At 42.3% G+C, this 17,983-nt stretch overlaps 1 protein-coding gene and 1 non-coding gene across 2 annotated transcripts; both read left to right on the forward strand.

Moving 5' to 3' along the window:
* The first annotated feature begins 3,906 nt into the window (after positions 1-3,906).
* Positions 3,907-4,013, forward strand: LOC112082460. The gene has a single exon (XR_002897135.1). It is a non-coding gene; the product is annotated as a small nucleolar RNA R71 (small nucleolar RNA).
* Positions 4,014-8,110: 4,097 nt separating this feature from the next.
* Positions 8,111-8,932, forward strand: LOC112082124 (uncharacterized protein K02A2.6-like). The gene has a single exon (XM_024149225.1). It carries the CDS (start codon positions 8,111-8,113, stop codon positions 8,930-8,932), a length of 822 nt encoding a protein of 273 aa, XP_024004993.1.
* The last annotated feature ends 9,051 nt before the right edge of the window (positions 8,933-17,983 follow it).

Below are 17,983 nucleotides of genomic sequence, written 5' to 3' on the forward strand. Positions count from 1 at the left end.
ATGAGGATCAATTCTTAATCCAAGTCTAATAAGCAGATGAGTTGGTAACCAAAATTATCTAAAAGCATATAACAAAACAAGCAAGAACAAACAGTAATTAAGAATTAAACAAGCAAGAGAAACTAAACAAACACTCAAATTCAAATAAAAAGAAAGCTAAACCTCTAGATGTGATCATTGATCAGGGTGCTTTAAATGTGAATTCATGATGCTAAGCAAACAATGCAACACTTGCAAATCTTTAGTCTAGACTTCCAATTCAGATTAATTCATTCTCATGACAGAAATCCCTTTGTTAATTACCAATTCAAGACTAATTCCCATTAGTGAATAAGCAATTAACAAGCATAAGGTTCCAAGTCTAACATGACCAGACAGCCTCTTTGTGCATCAAAATAAGAGCTAAGAAAGACTGAATCTTATACAGAAAGATAAAGCAAGCATCACATGATCTCAAATTCCAATTAACTTAGAACTCTAATCTAGATTAATCCTCTCATGAAGGCACTAACCTCTACACTAATCCATTTTCAAACCAAATCATCATTTGTGAAATATGAATCAATGAGCATTAAGAAACAGTTCTAATATGCCATTCATGCATTTAACAATCATTCCCATGACATTAATGCATAAACCCTTAGTTAGCTTTCATTCAGGCATTTCATCAAACACTTTTGGTGCATGAAAAACCCAGATTCTAGACCCAAGTGATGTGCAAGGATCTAGCATTAGGATCAGCTAACTAAGGAAAGGAGAAGAGAATCTAAGCTTAAACAATCATTAATCTACATCTAAGCACCCTAATCTACACACCTAGAAGCTTAAAAGATGACTACTCACTAATCATGAAGAACACATCTAATCTTTTGCAAGAGATGATGTTAATCATGATTAGAAGCAGAAATGAGATGATGAGATGATAAGAAACAGACTTGGAATGATCAAATCCCTTCAGATATCTCTTAATCAAAAACGTTTTTACACTCAAAAGGAAAGAAAACTAGAGAGAAAACTAAGTAGAAGATAACCTCCTTGGGTTTTTCTCCCAAAAAACTATATATACCTAGTGCTAATGGACCGGGTCAGCCCAGGACAAACTGGGTACTGACCCGGCTCAGTTGGGTCAAGTGGAAATCCTGCGGGTCAGTCCAGTATGTCCCAGGTCGCACACCTAAGTCGCAGTAGATGAAGACTTGTCTTGTGAAGCCTGAATCGCCTTGTCTTAGCCGCACGCCTAAGTAGGAGTGTTTTGCGAGTGTTGCTGCGGCTTGGTCTCCTTCCTCTCCAACTCGCAGGGCTAAGGCGGTTTCTGGGGAATGTACAAACTCTGCGGGTTGGTCTCTATTGCACCTAGGTCGCAGGCTCAAGTCGGAGTGATTTGCGAGTGTTGCTGCGGCTTGGTCTCCTTCCTCTCCAACTCGCAGCATCCAGAGCAGCTTAGACCACTTCGCATTCCGGAGAGTGTAACTCCTATGAGACTTGTCCGAATTGAATGATTTCGGTTGCAGAAGACAGAGGACTCATTTATCTCCAACTTTGGTGAAGAAAGTTTCGGTGCTTGGGAAGTGTAAGGCTTCCTGGAGGGCACATCTTTGCAGTGCATGTACACGACCAGAGAGAGGCGTCTAGACATGTGTCCATTCCGGAGACTGTATCTTTCTGCTCATAGATCCGAATTGAATGCTCTTGGACGTTCTGGAAAGAAGGCTCAAATGTCTATGGTTCTCATGAAGGACCCGGAAACTAAATCGGCCTGGAAGTGCACCGTCCTTCGCATCCTTTAGAACTGATCTGCTCGGTCCGGAATACCTGCGAGACTGGGGTTCCTTCCGACAAGCTTATCTCTCTGCTCACGCGTCCGAATTCCACGATTCTACTTGCTAAGAGACCGTGATGCAATGCTCTCCAACTTCTATGAAGCACCCGCCGTCTGAATCGGACCGGAAGGCTCCCCGGACAGGCGATCATTCAGGGGTATCGTTCATACCCGGAGATTTTGGCCGATGCACTTCATTCGCGGTACGTGTTTTGGTCGACAAAGTTCACCCGCGGTACATGGAAATGGCCGGTAAAACCTTCCTGGCCAGCGAGAATGGCCGATAATCTCCCAGGACCCAATTTTCCACTTTTTTCACGGACAGGCGATTTCGGAAACGTGTCTGCACCCGGAGATTTTGGCCGAGAGACTTGACCGCGGTACGTGTTATTGGCCGAGAAAGCTACCCGCGGGAAGGATTTTGGTCGAGAACCTTCGACCTTCAGTACACCATTTTGCCGAGAAACCCAAAATTGCTCCTTTTCACCATTTTTGATCATTCCAACTCCATTTCTTCATCTGAATCACATCATCCACTCCAAATTGGCTCCAAAAGCACCTGTTTAACACTCCAAAACATGCAAAACTCTCTTGGACCTAATGCAATCTCCTAAGTCCTAAAACAATGCCTAAAGACCTAAAATGCATGCAAATGAGACATGATTTTGACTAGAATATGTACATTAAATGATGCAATTTATGAATATATCAGAGAACTTCAAGTGACCTATTGCACACGACAAAGTAAAGCTTCCCGGATCCGATAGCTTTCTTGGTATAGACCTCCTCTGAATGATAGCGCTTCATTCGGACTCAATATTACCATACCCTGGAGCTCCTTTGTCTTGTTGAGAATGGCATCCTTTAGAAACTTTCCAAGCTGTGGTATAGCTAAGAAAACATCTATGATCGGCAAAGTCATTTGCGTAATCTCCAAATGCTTCTCAAAGACCGCTTTGGCTCTGTCTAGGATTTGCTTCTTGAAACGCCCTGTAAATGGTATTTTAGGCTGATAAGGAGGTGGTGATACGTATGGCTTTTCAAGCTCAGGTGTCTTCTCCACCTCTTTACCTTTGTCTTTAACCGGTTCTTTCTCCAAAACTTCATCTTCTTGCGCATCATTTAAGGCTGCCTAGCCACCAATTTGCTCATTTTCCTCAATGAGCTTTGTTTTAGGTGATGGAGCTTGTAATTCCTTTCCATTCCTCAAAGTGATGGCGTTCACATACTCTTTTGGGTTAGGTTCCGGCTTGCCTGGTAAAGCCGGACCTCTTGACGATGTTGAAGCTTGATTCTGCTTAAGCTCTCGTATATCATGTTGCATTGTCGCGTGCTGGCTCTCAACTCGTTGCTGACCTTGTAACAGCTGCTGTAGAAGACCACAGAGGTCAGGTCCCATCTGATTCTGAGTCGTTCCTTGGTTCTGTTGCTGATTACCCATCGGCTGTGGACTGAACCCTGGTGGAAACTTATGCTACTTCGGTTGGCTGTTGAAGTTGTTGCTTTGAGCCGGTTGATTCTGCTGACTGTAACTCTGTTGTTGCCCACTGAACTGTTGCTTGGGCTGAAAGTTGTTCTGAAATGGAGCTTTAGGAGCATAGCTTTGTTGGTGTTGTTGTGCAGGGTACAGTTGATCTTGAGTATTGGCTACATTTGGGTTTCGGTAAGAGAGGTTTTGATTGTTCCCAAAGTTGTTAAAGCGCTGATACCTTTGTTGATTCCCTATGTAGTTGATCTCTTCTTATGTGAGACCATCTTCATTTACATTATCAAAGCTCGGCCCTTGCTCATCAAAATCCCCTACGTAGTGTATTGGATTTTGTGTAGCCATGAGAACTTTGTCAAGCTTGCTCTGTAACTCTCTAATGTCTTTCTCCATTCGCAACTCTTTACTAGATCCTTCAGATCGGTCAGCCCTGCCGAAATCCTCTCCATAGGTATCATTAGACATCACAAGATTCTCCACAAGCTCCATTGCTGCGTTTATCTCCTTCCCAAGAAAATTCCCATTTGAAGCTGTATCAAGTTTGTTTCGTATCTTGGGGAGTGCACCTCGGTATAAAGTACTCAGGAGGGAGGCCTCCGAGAAGCCGTGGTGTGTACATTGGTTGGTATAGCTTCTGAATCTTTCCCAAGCTTCACTAAAACTCTCGTTGGTGTGTTGTGTGAAGCTGGAGATCTGATTTCTCAGCTTGGCCGTGCGTGATGTGGAGAAAACCTTGGACAAGAAGGCTAGCTTGCATTGCTCCCACGTTTGTATAGAGCCCCTCGGGAGGTTTTTTCCCATTGGTGTGCTTTATCACCAAGACTGAATGGGAACAGGCGTAGCTTGAAGCTGTCTTCTTATACGCCATTTATCTTTGTCAGGTCGCAAACTAGATGCTCTAAAGGGTCTTCTCCGGGTAGACCGTGAAAATTGGTGTTCTGCACCATATTGAGCAGGGAAGCTTTAACTTCGAAGTTGTTGTTTTGCACAGGTGGTGCCTGAATCCCGGCTCTATACTGATGCGCGTTTGCTCGGTCATTTTCTCCAACAAAGACCGGAGGAGGTTGTCTCTGAGCTGGTGGTGGAGGCGGAGGAACTTGGTGTGCTTGCTGCTCATTTCTGTTAGCCTGATGCTGGTTTTGTTGAGCAAGCCTTTCATTTTGCTGAGCTTGTTGTTGATTAACATAGGCCTGCTGTTCGTTCCTCTCGGCCTGAGCTTGATTAGCCTGAGCCTGGTACTCGGCATCTTGAGCCTGTTGCTCAATCCGTTGCTGTTCTGCCATGCCTAACCTTTCAAAGTGCCTTTCTCTCTCGTGTGCCCTCCTTTCAAGTCTGTTGATGTTGTTGTCGTAAGGAAGAGGCGGTTCTGTGCTGCGAGACCTGGTTTTCATGCACCTGAAAGCAAAGCCAGAACTTGTAAAGTAGTCAGTAAAACAAAAGAAAGTAAAGTCTTGATCTCAATAACAAGCAAGAAACTAATGCTCCCACAAGCCAGCAACGGCGCCAATTGATAACTAAGAGTTTTCAGGCTCTTTATAGAGGTATTAATCCCCTGTCTAGTAGTACAAAGGGTTATCAAACCAAACTTGTGGAGAGGCACTAATCTATGTTATTTGTAACCTTAAGTCAAGATGATTAAGCAAGGTTTTGATAACTATCTACTTGAAATGCAAGAAAGAACAAGAATAAAAGAAAGCGATGATATCAGATTAGATGAAGATGCAAATGATGAATAGTAAGCAAGCAAATGATCGGATGATGATAATAGATGATAAAGGCAGAGGCTTTAGACAGGATAAAGGACTCGGGTGTCTCCAAGCTAAACTAGCGAGTTAATGAATCAATATTATCAAGCACTTTCATTTAACATGAACTCAAAATATGATAATCCTCTCATGAAGGCATTAAACATCTACACTGATCCTCTTTCATACCAAAATCCCTTTTGAGAAGCATGAATCAGTCAGCTTTAAGATCCAGTTCGATAAGTCATTTAAGAAGAACAAACTATCACTCTCGCGATGAAAGACTCTTAAACCCTTAACCGATTGGTTCAGAAATTTTCTCAAACACTTTTGATGCGAGGAAAGTCTTAGATCTGGACCGCAAGTGATGTGCTTGGATCCGGCTTAGAGAGCATGATCGGCTAAGGAATGAAACATGCAAGCTAGACCCCTAAACTCTTTAATCTATCTTGGAAAAACCCTAATCTACCTATCTAAAACCTCTTAGATGGACTACTCACTAATCATAACGAGCTCACTAAGTCCTTTGCAAGACGTGTAGCTGGTCATGAGTAGAAGCTTTGATGCTGGCGAAATAAAGAAATGAACAAGAACAAGATCTTCACGTGAAAACGAGATATCAGATTAGATTCATCAGGTTTCACAAAAGAGGCAAGTTCTTAAAGCTAAAACAGGCAGGAAATAAGATAAAAAAATATATCTCTTAGGTTTCTGGTCCTAAAATCTATTTATAGTGAGGGATAAGTGTTGCGGGTCAGCCCGGAACAAACCGGGTACTGAACGCTCTTCATGGGTCGTCGGGTGAGCACTTCGGTGTGTGAGAGAGTGAAGCCGAGGTCTTGATGCCGAGGGGTGCATGTGAGCAAAATCAAGATGAAGATCTCAGGAAGAACACGTCAAGAACATGCATAAACCCTAGTCTTCAATCCATCTTCACGTGCATTCTCCGAGTCAACTTGTTCTTGAATCTGGGTTTGTGACAAGGGATCTCGGCATGCAATGCCGAGGGGCTTGGTAGTTGATGGGTTCAAGCAGATGAAGTCCGGCATGCAATACCGTGGTCTTTAAACCGATGTTCACGTCCAACACTTAGCCGTTTTCAGCTTCGCTTCTTCAGCATGCATGCCTCGATCTTGACAAAAGAGGTTCAGGGGACGAGCCTTGGCCTAAGCAATGTCGAGGTAATGATGCCAAGGCCCGTAGAAATACTTAGCGCGTATCACAACTCCTTGGGCTCGTACTGATCAACTTGTCTTCCGGTTGCAATAACTTTCAGCACACGACTCCAAATGTCTTGAAACCAATTCCACGATCGAGATTACTCATTCAGCTCAAACTTTGGTGAAGAAACCATCGGAGCTTGGGAAGTGGAAGTCTCCCCGGATTGCTCATCTTTACGACGCATCAGATTGACCGGAAAAACAGCTTTTAGACCGACGTCTCTTCTGGAGACGATATCTTCCAAACTACCGCTCCAAATTGGATGATCTCAGGTGTTCCGGAAATAGCGCTCAGAGATCTCGAATATTGATGAAAGCCTTGTAAACTGACTCGAGCTGGAAGGGCATCGTTCCACATAATCTTTGAAACCCATTGGATCGGCTCTTGAATGCATGCGAGACAGGTGTGTCTCCCGGCGGCGATATCTGTCTACTCACTGTCCCAAATTCTGCGATTCCAACTGTACTAGGATCTTTACTTGATTATCTCCAAATTTGATGAAGACCTCGTCAACTGATTCGGACCAGAAGATTCCCAGGATTTGCAATCTTTGACGTGCCAGGCGAAAAATAGGTTTTAGCCGAGAAATGCTTCCCGTGGTAAGGAAAATATCCGAGAAACGTGTACCATGGTAAGCTTTTTAGCCGATAAAAACTTCCCGCCTCGGCATAAAACTTCACCCGATGGATTTTTCACCCGGTAATGATTTTTAGCCGATTAAGACCACCCGATAGCGATTTTAGCCGATATTATGATCCAGCCGGTACGAGTTTTCGGCGAGAAATTCATCCAAGCGGTTTTCACCATTTTTGAACCTCTTCTTCACCGTTTCAACTCCTGAACACTTCTCTTGAGCTCCAAATAGCCTCCAAAGCACCTGATAAAGACTCCAAACAATGCAAAACTCTTTGGGACTTAATGCAAATCCTAAAGCCTATTTTGATGCCTAAAAACCTAAACTTAATGAGAGAACACATGATTTGGACCCTAAAGTGCAGTTTAAATGATTCAAAATATAGACATATCAGCGTTGATAAGCTCGCCTATTGTGCAGCCCCCTGACTGGAATTTACCTTTTGAGGTGATGTGTGATGCCAGTGATTTCGCAATAGGAGCTGTTCTGGGACAGAAAAAGGACAAGAAGGGAGTAGAGAATGGTGTCGCAGATCATCTCTCATGCATCAGGGTTGAAGAGGACGTACCCATAGATGATTTTCTGCCAGAAGAGAATGTAACTATGTGGAAACTGGGTTTCAGAGCAGATTTGACAAAGAATTGCAGGCTTTCCGAGTTGGAGAAACGTTAGTGTCGAGCGAGACCACCACTAGTGTCGCGCGACACCTTGCGCAGCAGAACACAGAGACTTCTCAAATTCGAAGTAGACTTCCTGAGATCAGTTCAGCTGTTGTATCTGCTACCAACCGTCCATGGTATGCTGATATTGCCAATTATCTTGCTGCAGAGGCCGAGCCTGAGAACTTTAAGGGCTATTGAAAGAAGAAGTTCCTGAGAGAGCTAAGGAGATATCACTGGGACAAGCCATATCTGTACAAACACTGTTCTGATGGGATTTACAGAAGATGCTTTGAAGAGTCAGAAGTTTCAGAGGTGATGTTTCATTGTCATGGATCAGAATATGCTGGACTCTTCGCGACCTTTAAAACGGTGTCTAAGGTTCTTCAAGCAGGCTTTTGGTGGCCTATAATGTTTCGCGACGCGCATGCCTTTATCTCGCAGTGTGATGCTTGTCAAAGGAGAGGGAAGATCAGCAAGCGATATGAGATGCCACAGAATTTCATCCTTAAGGTTGAAGTGTTTGATTGCTGAGGTATCGATTTCATGGGTCCTTTTCCCTCTTCTTATGGGAATAAGTACATCTTGGTTGCTGTTGATTATGTTTCTAAGTGGGTCGAAGCCATTGCCAGCCCCACCAACGATTCTTCAATGGTTCTCAAGATGTTCAAGACCATCATCTTCCCTCGATTTGGAGTGCCTCGAATTGTTATAAGTGATGGTGGTTCTCACTTTATTAACAAGGTTTTCAAAAAACTCCTAAGGAAACATGGAGTTCATCATCGAGCCGCAACCCCTTATCACCCTCAGATGAGTGGAGAGGTTGAAGTCTCGAATCGACAGATCAAGGAGATCTTGGAGAAGACAGTGGGTAAAACTCGGAAGGACTGGGCTGCGAAGTTGGACGATGCACTCTGGACGTACAGGACAGCGTTCAAAACACCTCTAGGTACCACGCCTTTCAACATGCTCTATGGAAAGCCCTGTCACCTTCCAGTGTCGATCGAACACAAGGCAGCTTGGGCGATAAAGATGATGAACTTCGATATTAAGTCTGCTGCAGAGAGGAGACTAATACAGCTGAATGAGTTAGACGAAATCAGGCACCATGCCTATGAGAATTCGAAGTTGTACAAGGAAAGGACCAAGGCTTATCACGACTCGAAAATCCTCTCCAGGCAATTCGAACCGAATGACCAGGTACTCCTGTATAACTCTCATTTGCAATTGTTTCCTGGTAAACTGCATTCTCGTTGGTCAGGTCCTTTCATAGTCAAGGAGGTTCGACCCTATGGTGCCATCGTCCTCCTCACACCAGATGGCAGCAGGGAGTTCACAGTGAATGGACAAAGGGTGAAACATTACTAGGCTAAAGCTGAAATTCCAGATGGACATATCTTCTGTCGAACCTTATGACAATCTATCTCGATATGCTTGGTTCTCTCATGGAAAACTGAATTGTTTTCAATGTGAATAGCCGCCTGGTTGTCACAGTGGAATGTCATGGGGCCTGGAGACTCGATATTAAGGTCTTGAGCAACGCCTTGAGCCAAGTAAGCTCATTTGCAAGTTTCTTCATGGCTCGGTATTCTGACTCTGCACTTGAATCTGACACCACCTTCTGTTTCTTTGTCTTCCAGGTCACCAAGTTGCCTCCAACGAATGTACAATAGCCTGTTGTAGACTTTCTATCATTTCTATCCCCAGCCCAATCAGCATCGCAGTACCCAACTATCTCAGTGTTGTCGTTCCTTCCCATCCATATGCCTTGACCAACTGAGCCTTTGAGGTATCTGAGAATCCGTTCCACCATGCTCCAGTGATAAACAGTGGGTTTTTGCATGTGTTGGCTCACCTGATTCACAGCAAAGCACAAGTCAGGTCTAGTAAGTGTCAAATAAATTAGCTTACCTACAAGCTTGCAGTATAGTGGAACATCTTTGAACGGCTCATCTGGTTTCTCCCCCTGTCGAGAGACCTTGTATCCTTCCTCAAGTAGCGTCTTAACCGGTTCTGCTTCAAGAAAACCTGTGTCATTCAAGAGATCAAGTGTGTACTTTCTTTGAGATAAGAAGAGGCCATCTTCGGATCGGCACACTTCTATCCCTAGAAAGTACTTTAGTGCTCCAAGGTCTTTAATATCAAATACAGACTTAAGAAATTTTTTAGTAGACCGAATACCTTCAGTATCATTGCCAGAGATAATGATATCATCAACAAAAACTAGAACAACAACAATACCTTGAGGGCTTTGAAGTGTAAAGAGGGTATGATCCGATTCTGATTTTCTAAAGCCATGGTCTCTAAGAGTGAAGCTCAGCTTGTGGTACCAACCTCTAGGTGATTGTTTAAGACCATAGATAGCCTTCCTAAGTCTCAGAACTTTACCGGGAGCTATAGACTCTTCAAGACCTGGTGGTGGTTTCATATAGACCTCCTCTTCAAGCTCCCCCTGAAGGAATGCGTTCTTCACATCCATCTGCCACAACTCCCAATATAGGTTAGTAGCTAATGAGAGTACTACCCTTACTGTTTTGAGGTTGGCCACCGGAGCAAAGGTATCGGTATAGTCGTCTCCATAAGTTTGTGTGAAGCCGCGAGCTACTAGACGAGCTTTGTGTCTTTCTATGTCACCATTGCTCTTGTATTTGATCGTGAAGACCCATTTAGAGCTAACAGCTTTCTTGCCTGGTGGAAGATCGGCCTCATCCCAAGTATGATTACGTTCCATTGCCCCCTTTTCATCTCCAATGGCTTGAATCCATTCCTTCTTATCTTTAGCTTCTTCATAATCCTTTGGAATAAAGTCGAGCTCGACTTTTCCAAGAAACACCTGATGATTGGCAGGAACAAGGTCTAGAGAGCATTGCAGTTGAGCCGGATGAGCAACAGCTTGGTTATTATAGTAGACTCGAGTGTTGATCCAATTTGAGGGATCTTTGATCAATCTTGTACTACGTCTAAGTGGTGGAGCTGGCTCCTCTTCTTGTTGAACTGGTTTCTCTAGTACCTCTTCGTCTCCTGATTCAGAAGAACCTTCATCGCCTTCTTGCACTGAGTCTTGCTGTGGTGGAGTTGAGTCGGGCTCTTGTTCTTGAGTTTGAGGAGCGATGTCTACTGACTCGGTTGCATCGCTTGGATTCGATATAGGCGCACCAGTGTTACCAAGATGATCAAGAAGAAATCTAAGGCTAGTGGCACGGTCTCCAGGGGATCTTGATAAATCCTTGAGGCTTTCCCAATCTTTGTTGGTGTAGTATCCTTGGTGCTCAAGAAATTTCACGTCCCGGGACACAATGGTTTGATTTGAAGTGGGATCATAGCACTTGTAACCCTTTTGAGTGGTTGAATAGCCTAGAAACATACACTTAGAGCTCTTGGCTTCTAGTTTGTTTCTTTGTTCACCTGGAACTAAGACAAAACAAACACAGCCAAATACGCGTAAGTGATCTATAGATGGTCTAGTTTTGTTTAGTACCTCAAATGGGGATGTGTCTTTTAAGACTTTTGTAGGAATTCTGTTGATAAGATAGCATGCGGCCATGACTGCATCTCCCCAAAACCTCTTTGGAACGTTGGTGTGAAACATTATCGATCGTGCAACCTCCATGAGATGCCTGTTTTTCCTCTCGGCCACACCATTTTGTTGTGGTGTGTATGGACAGCTCGTTTGATGCATGATGCTGTGCTTTGCAAGGTGTTCTTTGAATCGATGGCTAGTATATTCTCCACCATTATCTGATCTTAACACTTTAAGCTTTGCATTAAATTGGTTAGTAATATAATTTTGAAAGTTCAAGAATGCATCAAACACTCGATCCTTTGAAGGAAGAAGAGTAACCCAAGTATATTTCGATTTTTCATCAATAAATGTGACAAAATACTTGTTGTTATCTCTAGACAAACAGAGTGAGGTCCAAACATCAGTATGAACTAAATCAAAACAGTTCTCATAGATGGTAGCAGATTTTGGAAAAACAGTTTTACAATGTTTACCAAGAATACATGCTTCACAGCTTGAATGATCAAAGGAAACATGAGGTAACATTAACGCTAACGCTCTAGAGTGAGGATGACCGAGTCTAGCATGCCACATTGCATTTAAACAAACAGAAAAACAAGAACTAGTAGATAATGAATCAGGTGTGCTTGTAGATAAGTCCTCAAGAACATAAAGCTCATCTTAACTCCACCCTTTCCAAGAACTTTGCCATTCTCAATATCCTGAAAATGAACATCATTAGGCCCAAAAATAGCTTTACAATTTAAATCTTGAGTGGCTTTCCTAACCGACAAAAGATTAGATGTAAACTTAGGCATCAAGAATGCTTTAGAGCTCTTATCAAATAGGTTCAAGTTACCAATACCCTCAACAGGAATTTTATCACCATTTGCAATAACTACATTACCTAAAGCCGGTTTAATATCTTTAAGCAGATGTGAGTTACTAATCATATGGTGTGAAGCACCCGAGTCTATAATAAGATCATTACTAGAATTTTGAGTAAAGAAAGTGATACCAGACTCCTTCAAGGAGGCAATGGCTTTGATCACAGCTTCCAAGTCGGCTTTCCTCACATAGTCACTAGCATCTTGGTGCAGAGATGGAGCTGCTTGCTTTGAGGTACCCGAGTGTTCATAGGCTACATTCGCCTTTGAGTCTTTAAACTTGGTGGGTTTAAGGTGAGGGTGCAAGATCCATCACTTGTCTTTGATGTGCCCCTTCTTCTTAAAATGGTCGCAGACCCATTGTCTCTTGTCTTCTGGCTTGTAAATCCCCTTGTTGGCCGTGAGAAGCTCTCCCTTGCCTCCAAAGAGACCGGATGACCCCTGCTCCTTCTGAATGCGAGCACAGACTTCATCAAGGCTTGGGAGCTTGTCCTCACGCAGTATATGCTTGATGAGGTCGTTAAAGATAGGGTTCAGAGTAAGAAGGAGTCCAAAGACTTTGTCTTGCTCTCGACGAGCATTGAGCAGCACTGGATCGGTTGTAGCTGGCCTCAGCATCTCAAACTCAGCCCACAAGGATCTGAACCTCCCTAAGTGATCTTTAAACTCCATGTCTCCCTGGATCAGGTCGTTGATAGCTTTCTTGACTTCAAAGACACGGCTCAGGTTAGTGTCATTTCCATAAACGTTCTTGAGAGTTTCCCATAGAGCCTTTGCGGCTCACAGTAGGAGTAAGCTTCAAGAATCGCCGGATCTAATGAGTTTTGGATGAGACCGAGAACCGTCTAATCTTCTTGAAACCACTTGGTCTCCTCGGCAGTGAGTTCTTCGCTCTTCTTCTCATCGCTTGCTCCTTCCTTTGGAGATTTATCTTCCAGATATGGTTCCAAAGGCCGCGACCGCAAAGGGCCGTCTTTGTGGTTCTAGACCACAAGAGATAGTTTACTCCCTTGAGAGTAACTGGAATCACCACTGTTTTGGTGTTCTCCATGAGAAAGATGAATAAAATTACCCAGAAAAGGTTTGGACCGCTAGGTAAAGCTTTTACCCGGTGAATAAGAGAAAGTCGAGAATGAGAAAAAGAAGAACAGCAAGAACAGTAAGAGCGGCGAGAATAAGAGATTAAGAACTAGAGATTATGTAGAGTTTGTAAAGAGAAAAAAAGATTAAAGGAAGAGAATATGGATCAAACGCTCTGATACCATGTGAGATTATTAAGAGATTAACGATAATAGTTTGCGGAATAGAGAGAAATGATGAACAAGAATGAGAGAATAAAGAGTCTCCATTATCTTCTCGTCTTAGGTAACAGTTACAATACACATATAGACCGACAAAAAGAGGCTGGAAGCCCTAGCTAGGTGACCGTTAGAGAGAGACAAAGGGAACTAGATCCCAAGACTGAAAGTGACAGCTATGCGCTGGAGTCACATGTCTAAATAGGTTCTAACCACTTTTCTGTTGACTTTTATCTTCCCTCCATTGGTTCCTTTGACTTGAGAACTCATTCTTGGACACTTTGATGGGCCTGAAGCTTCTTAATGTCGTTGGCCTTTATTATTCTGGACTTAGCCATTTATTAGTCTCGGTATAGATATTAAGAGGTCAAACCGAGACTTATAATGTCTAAGCCTTTTATTAGTCTTCTCAACAATTGGTTGCCAAACTTCTGACAGCCTGAATTTATCCAAAAATGTATTTTTGCTCCAAAATGCACTCCAAAGTCCCAAGTTTCCTGGAAAGCCTTTTAAAACTCCAAAACATGGAAAACACTTATAAAACCTTTAAAACTGAGTAAAAACACCTGCATAAGATATTGAAAGTGATCCAAAGTGGTCAAAATCAGGTGTTATCAACTCCCCCATACTTAAACCTTTGTTTGTCCTCAAACAAAACCAAAGATCTTAACCTAGAAAAGAGGTTTGAAAATCGCAGGAACTAACAAAATCTCAGAGACCATGCTTCTAAACCAGAGTTAGTCATTATGCTCAAATCAAGGATAGTCTAGAAAATTCTCACCAAAGCACAAGCATAACTAGTCCGTTGATCTGTCATGCAAAAGTCTACACACTTATACCTATCCTCCAGTCAACTAGCTCTTGACATTCATTTATAGGTTCCAATGGTTCTCATCAAAAGGAGTTTAGCAAGGCAATCAAGGCTAGGTATTCAAAATGGCTGTTTAGAAGGTGAGGCTTTTAGTGTTTAAGGTTACCTTTTCTGGAGAGACAAGACATTATGCAAAACAGCAAGAGAGGGTGGAGCTGTTGATATCCACAGTTTCTAGTCACATTCTTCTTACTTTAAGATCCTTGATCTCCCTTCTTCAGGTTCTCCTCATAACTCCCCCAGACTTAGATTTTTGTCCAGGTCGTAAAACCAATGCTCACCAATGAATACTTGCAGCCTTTGCTTCAAATAATTTCGGCTACCCTAGACTCTTTAGGCTTTTAGTTTCCTTTCCTTTCATTCATTTTCTCTTTTTTGATTTTTTTTTATTATTTTTACTTTTTTTAGAAAGGGGAAACCGCCTTTGGATTGAGAGTCTTAGGAAGCATGAAATTTACCTTTAAATTCAAGCTTTTTGAGGCACACTCGAGCCTTGATCGATTCTTGATGTTCCACTTTCCCAAATTCTTTCAGTCTTCTTCTTGAGTGACTGAAAACTATGTTGCTCCTCTCTCTCCGGCGTTTTTGCACATATCTGTCAACATAAACTAAAGAGAGAATGCATGAGGTTTAAACATAAAGGTTTGGGTAAAGGGTGTGGTACCAGCTAAAGATGAACTGGCCATCTAGGACAACAAAGAGTGGTAATAATGATGTAAAGATGTCCTAGATGTGTATCATGATGCCTGCTAGAACCAATGATGAGAAAATAAGGTGTCAAGATTATGTTCAAGTAGAATGAGCTAGTATATCCTTGGAGAAAAGATCTCCATGAATAGAAATCCTCTGGTGGGAGTTCGTAATGCAAGTACTCTAGCAACCGCCTAGTCTAGTACTAACCACAAAGAAACTAGCATGAAAAGTCTAGAAGCACATGGGTCTTACTCATCATCTTTTTGTGTCAAACATTCCTGAAAAATACTCAAGGTCTTTTAATAAGCATAGAAAATTTTAAAAATTGCAAGAAAAAGATAAGAAACAAAGAAAAAGATTATTACGGATAGACATCCTCCTCCAGACTTAAATCACACTGTCCCCAGTGTGAAAAAGTTGGTGAGAAGATGGTGAAATAAAACCAAAAGAGTCTAAAATAAAAGAAAAGAAAAATGGTGATTGAACCGTGGGCATGAGGTGGTGATGGATAGGTGCCTATGTCTCATGGCTGTCATCTGTCTCTGTAGATGAGGAGTCATCAGACCGGCGTATCTTCAGTAGTCTCTTCATGCGCCTGTTGATCTTCTCTTGCTGGTCAAGCTTCTTCTTCAAAGCTGCAAAGTCTGCATCACTCCTAGTGGATGCTCTGAAATGAGAAGAACTGGCTCTGAATGAGGATGGTGCAGGCTGTAGTCTCCTGCTGTTTGCAGCTACCTCTCTCTTGGATTTTGCAGTCAGAAATTGCTTCATGGTCAGAGGTAAGAGTGGCAAAGATGGTAGGAAGTCGCCAGTCTCTGGTTTCCATCCTGGGTCTGAACCATCTCGGAGACGAGGCATTGAATCCAATGGTAGTAGTACCCTGTACTCGGTGGAACTGGTGGAGAACTTGTAAGCAAATCCAATTGGGTCCATCTTGGCCCTGGTGATAGTCATGTCTCTAGAGAACTGAGAAAGATCAAACCAATCCTCTCTAAGAGGTTTCTCAGCAGAAAAATCAACTCCTGCTGCTATCATAAGCGAAGTGATGATGCTCCCAAAAGCTGGTGAGTAGTCCTGACAATCAGATGTAAGCATCTCATGCTTAATCTTCACTAGGTTCCTTGCAATGATACAAGCAAAGCAAGGAAACCTGGGGTGATCTGCGAATGGTAGCTGTAGTCTCACCAACTCTGGCTTAAGGACATTCGCTTGATTGGCTCGCGAAAACATAGTGTGTGCTAGTAACTTATGGACATAGCGAACAGCAGGATGGGAAAGTAATGAAGCCTTGGACCTTCCTTTGTCATAAACTCCATAACCCATCAGGTTCCAAAGATCCTCATCTGGATCCTTCTCCAATGCAATCTCATCACAATAAGGTAATTTCAAAGCATCACATATCTCTAAGATGGTAAGAGAGCAAGGATGACCTCCAATAGAGAAGGAGAGTGTGCCATCAAGAGAGATCCATGACCTGCAAAAACGAGATTCTCGAGACAAAGGATACATCAAGCTGCTTTGATATCGATTTTTATGAACAAGGTGTTTATAAAGAAATCACAAACACATTATCATGACAAACAGGCTGTAAATGCATCAATCATTACAAAATCTGAGAATTTCTGGTCAAGTTTGATATACTGATGTTCAACACATGAGATTTCTGAATCAGGATGTTTTTTATGCTCACTCACATGTAATCTAATCTAGTTTTCTATCAACAAGAACCAAACAATCCAGATTTGCAAAGTTGAACCAAACAGATCTCCAAATTTTGATTTGCTCAAAGTTCAAATCTCAGATTTTCGAAAATTTCAAATCTCTATGGTCTAAGTGTTTAATCATGCAATTAAACTACCCAGTAGTCTAGCCTTAAGTCCAAAGACAGTTTCCAATCATCTTAAGGTGAATTTCTACTCATTCTAAGAAAACCCTAAATCTGAGTTCTTAAAAAAAAGTGAAAAATTTGAGCTCATACCTTGATGAAAGTGTTATGTGATGATAGATTTGAAATCTCCTTGGAAAAAGAGTGAGATATGTTCGAAAATTTGGAAGCGATTTGTCAAGTTTGAAATCTGTCTTTTTCTCTAGATCTCCAAACTTGTTGGTGAAGATGAAGAGAAAAGACCCTTTTGATCTTTTAAATCCTCTTTTTTTTTAAAAAAGGTGTTTTCCTAAGGAAATTTTTTTTTTAAAAGTTTAGAAGACTTACCTTGCATGTTTAACACGGAAATTACGCTTCAGGAACTTCCAGTTAAATCCCGGAATAAAACGGGAAATTAAAGTTCCGGTTTACGGGAAACAGGGAAAACTCGTCTGGTGATCAAACCAAGGCCGGCCGCGGGCCTGGCGTGCGCGCCCGCGGTAAAGTCGAGTCGTGGCGCGGCTGAAGTGTGCGGGCCATGGCTGGGTTGATCGCGACCGCGGTAGATGTCTCCGGGAGTTCCCGGTTTTTCCCGTTTTCCTGCTTTTTCACTCTTTTTTTTGTATTTTCTGGTTTTTTGAATGTTTTTGGTTTTTTTCTGGGTTTTATGAAAGCCTGAGATGCATAAAAAGAAAAGAAATCAAATAGAAAAAGAAATACAAAGAAAACAAAATCATACCAAATGGGTTGCCTCCCATTAAGCGCTTTTGTTTAAAGTCTTTTAGCTAGACTCTTGGCAGGATTAGGATTGAGAAGAACAGACAGGACTTGAATTAAGAGTCCTTGTGGTCCTTCTTAGCCTAAACTTTGGATTTCCTTCATCTTGAATCACAATCTCTTTTCCTTTCTTAAGGATTTTTGTATCCTTGAGAACATATTTTGTCTTCTCAACAATTCCTTCAATATTTTTCTCCTTTTCCTTGCTGATGTCTGGTGGCACCACTATCTTGATGTTCCCAAATTGCTTAGATGCAAGTGCTTTTAGTTCTTTCTTATCCTCCAACACCTTCTCCTTGTCCTTGTCTTTTTGATTTGGAGCTGGGTCTGGTGTGGTCTTATAGAACTTTCTCCTGTCCACATTTAAGAAAACTAAACAGCGATTTGCATGGTCAATAACAGCACCTACATTAGCTAAGAATGGGCGATCAAATATCAAAGGTCTGTCTTTGTCCTTGTCCATCTCCAAAACTTGAAAATCGGCTGGAATTGTTTTGTTTCCAATGATCAGTGGCAAACCCTGGATC

This window comes from Eutrema salsugineum, unplaced genomic scaffold (genome assembly GCF_000478725.1).
Source record: "Eutrema salsugineum unplaced genomic scaffold, Eutsalg1_0 scaffold_1, whole genome shotgun sequence".
Taxonomy (NCBI): Eukaryota; Viridiplantae; Streptophyta; class Magnoliopsida; order Brassicales; family Brassicaceae; genus Eutrema; species Eutrema salsugineum.

What these genes read in the sequence shown, in the direction of transcription:
- LOC112082124 (XM_024149225.1), top strand. Translation starts at nt 8,111, where the DNA reads ATGGGTCCTTTTCCCTCTTCTTATGGGAATAAGTACATCTTGGTTGCT.